We start from the raw sequence: 7,496 nt of genomic DNA, 5'->3' as shown, positions 1-7,496 counted from the left end.
TTAAATATTTATTTAATTTTATCTTAGTACATGTATTTTTTTAAAATGAAAATAAGTTTTCATTCATTAATGATTATTAAAAGTATATTAAATATATTTTACTACTAACACCGTTAATAGTCAAATAAGTTGACCATTAAAATAAGAGGAGGTAAGTGTATAGTTTAGAATACTCTGTATAGTTTAGAATACGAGGGTAAGTATTACATAAGACATAGTAAAGGGGTAAAGTGTATTTTACCCTAATTTTTAATCTATGATTAAATTCCGCATCTTAGAACTTATGCATGCTATTAAATTTTAAACACAAATCTAAAATCAAATCCCAATTCGAATTTATCAATGGCTTATGGAACTCAGAGTTCCAACAATAAAATGTATGAATACTGAAACGGTTAATAATATATTTAAAATTGATTATATGATTAAATTTGAATTCGATGTTATTTGATCGTATTAGTAGTAAGTACGATTTCGATCCATTATATTAAGGATTGCCCAGACAAGAAAGCAAAAGGAAATGATCAAAATCATTGGTTTGAAACACTTGAATAACATAGGGATGGAAATGTGTATCTTGAAAAAAAAAAAAAAAAAAAGCATGCAAAGTGCAAGCAATGGGCATCGTCAGATCGAAAAAGTTTGATGGAGTGGAAAAATCTCGACTGAAGTAAGATTTGTTCCTGAATTGAAGAGAAATGGTGTTCTTGATCAACAAGGACACACTTTTCAAGGAGGGTATGGAATTCTTGAAGTATTTATAGGAATTTTAAAAACTACTAATATGAGTTCAAATGGAGAAAATAAGAGGAATTCGAAAAATATAAGTAAAATCCGAACCTGGTCTGGTCTTAATTGTGGCCAGCATCGACACCTTGCACGGAATTTGTCATAACGTCTTCCCGAAAACCATATAAGATTCATCCCCTAATTCCTTCGGATCGAGTCGGTATATAATTAAATATAAAGTTGACTGAGAATTAAAACTGATTCAACAAGCTCTTCATCTTCAGCATCTTCATTAATTATAAATTTAGAATCAATAAGAGATTTTTAATAAAATCAGTACTAAGGAATAACTCCTATGTGATAAATAATCATCACATCTTAATTTACAATTTTGTATTCAAACGACCACTCTGTCGAACAGTACTTTAGCTATGTGGAAGTTGATAGTTCCAGGATTACAATATGCAGTATAGTAATAACTTTTAGCAATCAGAAGAAAATTCTGCTTAAGCTGATATTCTAAATCTCCAGAAGATTTCGTAAGCACTAATTCCACAAGCTCTTGCATCTCCGACTCGATTTCTATACTTGTAACGCCTCCCATATCAGTCATACACCCTTTGTCATCCTCCACCTGGTCACATTATAATAAAATGTTCGTAAAATAACAACTGACAAAAAATCGATGAAAATATTTTTTGAAGAGATTTTTTTTTCTTTTTCTAACTAACCTTTCGGCTTTGAAATAGGCGAAGATGGTGACAAACGCTGCTAGTGATCTCTAAGAGCTGTTGGTATTTCGGATGAGAAAGTAATAATTCATCGAATTGTAATCCACTGCTGCTCAGATTCAATGTGGTGACGAGCAGCTCGGCTTGCCCAATATCAGCTCCTTCGTCTTGTTCCCATATCTTCAGCCACTTTAGCCACTGCACATTTAATATATAAATATTATTGTTTATGGAATATTTAGTACTTAAACTTCAAATAATTAATACATAATTATTTGGAGTAATTACCGCACAATACAATTGGTGATGGATGTCGATGCCATGCGCCAATAGTGTGTCCATCGAGATTTGACTCACAGTTCTGATCAGTGTCCCTATCAGGCTCTTTCTTGTTTTATACCTGCTGATATCCATTTTTAGTATATATAATATTTGTTTTCGATTCTATTTTCAGAATGAAATATTTTTCGACATAATATACCTTCCTCCATTTGCGAATTTGAGGATGCTCCCATGTTCGAATTCGTCAACAAACTCCCGTTTTTGTTCGGTGGAAAGTTGTTGTGATTTAATCGTCTCCAATAAAATGACGGTTTTAGCCCAAGCGATGCGTTGGTTTGATTTTTCCGGCTCGAAAACGCTTGCGGAGGCTATGAAGTAAGATAGAAGAAGGTTTCTCTCACTCAAACCAAACTCCCCAAGATTGCAATTTCTATACCATCTGCAATCCATATACGTGACGACACGCACAAAAAAAGAATATATCGAATTATGGTACATATTTAAATGTGAAAAATAATAGGTAAAAGAATTTAATTTTTTTTTGTGTGTAATTGATTACTTTTGAATGGTTTTCCACTCTTGCTGATGGAGAGCCTGGCAATTGTTGAAGTCAATTGTTGCTAACTCAAGGTATGTGTTGTTATTCACATATGGCATTCTGAATAAATTTGAATGCATAAACAATATTAGATTTTTCAAGAAATAGAAAAAACAATTAATTACGAGTACGTGTGTATATAAATAAGTATAAACCTATATAAGGTTTTGCCGATCCAGACGTCGTTTTCGCCTCCGTATTGTTCCAAGAAAAATCGGGCTTCGACTCGAGGTAGATTCGCATACCATGGAACATCTAGCGCATATCCCACCTGTTTTTTTTTATTTCTCGTTATCTTTCTATATATTTACATCAACTTAATACGTAATATTACGAATTATATATATTATGCGTACCTCTCCAGGAAGGTCTTTCGTAATAATCCATTTGTCTAGAAGCTCATTATTAGCTCTCTTTGCTTGTAAGAATTTTGCGGAAAATGTTTTGGCATTAGCAAGTACGTTTTCTGCCGGAAACATAATCTGAGAAGCCCGATAAAGGTTGTACATTCCGGTGACAGCCTGGTTCGACTGTCCCGCGAAGCAAAAGAATTCTCCGCCATTTTCAAACTGTTTGAACACATCTGTCGAGTCCCAATAAACATATGGTCACAATAACATTCGAATGTACGGTTGTTTTTATTATGAATTCTCTATTGTATACATAGCCACTAGCGGAGCCAGAATTTTAAATATGTGCGGGCTGAATGCGTTAAATGTTTTCTGAGGGAGGGCCAATAAAAAAAAATTATATACGAAATAATAAGAATTTGAGAAATGTTGGGGCCAGACCCCCGTACACTATGCTGGCTCCGCCACTGTAACATAGCGCTAATTTGATTATATATATGTACCTGCGGAAACGTGGTAACCATGCTGCCTCAAAAGCCGGAATCCCATTGCGGTGTCGTCGATGTCTTGAACCTCGGAATTTCTTGCCCAGCATATTCCTTTATTTGTCCAGTTTCTGAAATTAAAATTTTCACAAATTCTAATAACTAAAATTGCCTAATGTAAATATGGTATATAGAACAAAAAATCAATAAATCAATCCTAGTAAATAATAATGGCTTACTTACTTGTGAACATAATCAACACAATCGTCAATTTCGGATTGAAAATATCGCGAAATTCCTAGCCTTTGCAACCGGTCTACTGCCCATAGATGCTCGAACAAGTCCACCGGGTAAACATTCGGAACTATATCATAACGAGGATATGAATCAAGATGAGAATTAATTATGAGAGTTCAAATGAAATCCTAGTTAACTATAAACATGGAAAAATACACTTCTAGTACGTTCAGTTTACATAGATTTCACATATGGTCCTCCTTGTTCAAAAAAAAAAAACAAATTTAGTCCCTCATGTTTCAAAAGATTAACATTTTTGGTCATCTCCGTCAGTTTTCAATTAAAACTAACGGAATCAATTATGTGCACATCACTTTCTTAACTAACGGACTAGTGGTAAATTGACGGAAATGACCGAAAGTGTTAAATTGTTGAATCTTTGGACGGAAAATGTTTCCATCATAAACATGTAAAAGAATAAAGAAAACTTAATATATTTTACCTCCGCCGTTGAATCTTCGGACTTGGTTAAGCAAGTATTGAAGGCAATTTTGATCCTTCGTTTGCTGCAGAGAAAATGCAGTGGACGACGGAGAGAAAAGAAACGATCCATCGGCAGATTGTAACTTTAATAGCTTTTCCCAGTTTAGTCCTTTCATCCCTTCCAAGCTATGGAGTAATGTTGTGGGGACTTTGTTCATTATATCCCTTGGTATCCTATTTCATTGATACCAACTCATTTTTATTTTCAAATAGCAATTATAAAATGTATTTATGTAGAAGCAATTGTAGATGGTATCTTTACAATATATTCTATAAGTAGAAAGCCTTTAAAAAACTAAAATATCCAATGTTTTCAAGTAGTTTAAAACTTCGATTGTCATCGTCACTTCTTTCAGCAAAAATTCTCTCATCACTCTTAGTTCATAAAATAATTCTTATTCGTCAATACGCATTTGAAAATTCGGGTTTTAGAGATTTGGATCCTAACAAAGGATAAAAAAACGAAGAGGAAGCGCGAATCTAGAAAAAAATGGAAATTTTAGATTTTTCTAATAAGATTTTGGATTTTGGATTTTTATGAAAAATAATAATAAGATTTTGGGTTTTTAAAAAATTATTTCTAGAATAATAATTATTTTAGTAAGATTTATCTAAAAGGGGACTCAAAAAATATATTATAAATTTAGTTAATTAAAAATTTGTTTGGACCCTAAAAACCAACAAAAAAATTGGCTGGATCTTAAGCGACCGCCTCTTTCGTCTACCTTGTGAGCTTTAAATCTCTTTTGGCATAAATCTCTTGCAAGGCCGGGGAATCGTGTGGGATATCGATGCCGAGATTTTTGGCGATCTCAATGAGTGAAGGCAATGCCATTTCAAACCCTATAGGCATGTGCTCCTCATTTTCATCCTCAAGCTTGTATATATTCTCTTTCATAAATGAAATCCCTATCAAAAAAAAAATTAATATTATTGCGTGTTCAATTCAAATCAGCGTCGCGACATTAATATTTCGTCGCGACAAAATTCAATTCACGAACCTCTATTGCATTTCTCCTGGTGCATTTTCCATGATGTTAAGGCAACTACACATGCTAACGTGTTAATTATCCTGTCGTGAGCCAAAAAGGTTTTGCTATCGCCCCATGACCCATCGTCCAGCTGATTATTCGAAATCCAGTCGAGGCTTGCCGGAAACTGTGGCTGGCCGCTGCCGCCAATATCCTCCACCAGCGCCACCCATGCTGTGTCGTACGGAGATATGCTTATTTCTCCGTCCTCCATATTTTGCAGCATTGATCGCGTCGACTCCACCAGTTCCCTTATCTTTTCATCTGATATCGACCCCTATTTTTTTTTCGGAAAATAAAAAAATTAATTTAATCAATGATGAAAAATGTTTAATTACAAATTAAATGAATAATAATAATGTCTTTAATAGTACCGACTTTATCATCAAGAGTGTCGTTTTTCGTGTCGTCGTGCGCTATGTTTCCTTGGCGCTTTAAACCGCTGTGAATTAAATCTATGTATTCTGCATTTCACATTTATATATATAATTGTAAGAATTTATTTTACAAATAAATGTAGGAATTTAGGAAATTAAATAAATTAAAATTTAAGAAAATCTGCAAGGGCTTATACTTATATATATACCTTCTGAAGGAGCTCTAGAAATTACATTACACTGTAGAAGATCACACCTGGAAGTAGGTGGCAATTGCCATTGCCACCGGGAAAAAACAACTGCAATTTTTCGTACAAATAAATTTAAACATTATATTTATTTAAAAAAAAATCAAAAAAATGTGTAAAAAATATCCATTAATTAATGAGTAAGAATATCCCGAAAATGTGTGTGTATGTGTATGTATATAAGACTCGGGGTTCACCGGTGCCGGGGAGTGAAAGACATCTTGTCGCCAGAATATGCAACCCTGCGGCCGGAGGGCCGCTCCGGGCGGTGGGAGTTGATCGGAAGAGGGAGGTGGTGGTAGTGTGGGAGTGGGAGGAAACAAATGACATAATATTTTCTTGAATATTAGTATTTGTTTTATTTTATCATATGTGTGTGTGTTTTAATATAATGAAAAAATGGTATATAAAGAGAAAAAAGGAGAGGAAGAGACAAAAACAACAACCAAAGTGATTCGCAGGAATGTGTGCATCGGATCATCCAAATTAATTCTTCCTCTCTAATTTGTATAGAAATTAATCAACTGCTCTAAAAAATAATAGATTTTGCCATTTATTGTTTTTTATACCTTATTTCTAAATTACCATTTGCAATAAATACTCTAATCCAATTACATTCATTTGGTATCTGTCTTCGCCTATTTGAGATATGACAGATCATCATTTGACACAATAAAATTTGTCCTACACTAATGATTACTGTGTGAATTCTGCATAATTAAGGAATTATGTTAAAAGTTATGGATTGTGATGCTGCGTAGCTGTGTAGGGCGAAAACTTAAACTTCTTTTAACTTTATTTGTGTTTTAAGCACAAACATCTATTGGACAATTTAGGGGCTATTTTATAATTTCTGAATTGATAGAAACATATTTGAATAGCAAATTTTCAAATATTTTTGTTATTTTCCAAATATTTACATGGTTTAAAAAACAATTACAAACCGATAATTGATAATAGTATATATTTTGAATATATTTGTCTGCAAATATATATAAAGTAAAATCTGATAATATGTTTACATCGCATATTTATAAATATACCCCTATACTTTTAATATTTACACATTGCTCCCAAATTTTTGTACCCACATTTTTGCGTCACTTCATTTTAGGTTCACAAGACATAGCAAAAATAAGTTTATGTTGATAATTTTTAATTAAAATAGCATAATATTATAGTTTTATCATATTTTAAGCATGACAAAAAAATCTTAATGTATTGTACTTAAATATTTTGGAGATTAATGGCATCGTCTCATATTATTTTTAAGAGACATCGATAAAAAAATCAAAAATAAGTAAATATTCATAAATATAATATAAAATAATACAAATTTTAACCATTTTATTAAATATTTTTATATTAAATATGATATATACAAGTATAATTTATATAAGATTGTGGAGAAAAACAAAAAAAAATTGAGGGTTAAGACACATATTTATTAAAACTTTAGGGGGGCCAAAAGTAATATTCGAAAACTACAATGCCAAAATACCTAAAAAAAATTAATCTTGGGGGGCAACAGCCCCCCCTGCCCCTTATATGTTCCGCCGCTGCTTCATTTCCATGTATCGCCATTTTTCGTATCCGTGCTACATAGGATGCTGCTGAAATGAATCACTTCTTTGATGTGTGTGTATTCTAGTAATAAAATTATAATATTCGTTAATTTTTATCATTATATAGCATGATTTGTTACTGTATTAAAATGTAATTACTAGCACAATTGAAACCTTGATGAAAACTTGAGACACGAGTTACATCAATTCATAATTGGCTTCAGCACAATGTAGTGAGTTTGACGTAAAAGCTAAAATAATAATGAGTTGGTAGAAATTAAAGAAACAAACAAAAAAGATGAGTACGAAGATTATTGATA

The 7,496-nt window shown here is 32.5% G+C and overlaps 1 protein-coding gene across 1 annotated transcript; it reads right to left on the bottom strand.

The window, feature by feature from the left end:
• Positions 1 to 1,021: 1,021 nt before the first annotated feature.
• LOC105954117 (ent-copalyl diphosphate synthase 1) lies at positions 1,022 to 5,991 on the bottom strand. The gene is made up of 15 exons (XM_012977789.2): positions 5,809 to 5,991; positions 5,573 to 5,662; positions 5,365 to 5,450; positions 4,957 to 5,263; positions 4,681 to 4,864; positions 3,915 to 4,129; positions 3,419 to 3,539; positions 3,194 to 3,306; positions 2,697 to 2,923; positions 2,496 to 2,611; positions 2,302 to 2,400; positions 1,942 to 2,181; positions 1,749 to 1,860; positions 1,461 to 1,658; positions 1,022 to 1,363 (listed from the first exon to the last, which is right to left on the bottom strand). Exons 1-15 carry the CDS (start codon positions 5,939 to 5,941, stop codon positions 1,127 to 1,129), a joined length of 2,478 nt encoding a protein of 825 aa, XP_012833243.2. The 5' UTR covers positions 5,942 to 5,991; the 3' UTR covers positions 1,022 to 1,126.
• Between the last annotated feature and the right edge of the window lie 1,505 nt (positions 5,992 to 7,496).

The sequence above is a fragment of the Erythranthe guttata genome, chromosome 14, assembly GCF_056151865.1.
Source record: "Erythranthe guttata isolate IM_541 chromosome 14, IM_541, whole genome shotgun sequence".
Taxonomy (NCBI): Eukaryota; Viridiplantae; Streptophyta; class Magnoliopsida; order Lamiales; family Phrymaceae; genus Erythranthe; species Erythranthe guttata.
Note: the sequence above shows the minus strand (reverse complement) of the source record. Positions and strands in the feature narration are given on the sequence as shown.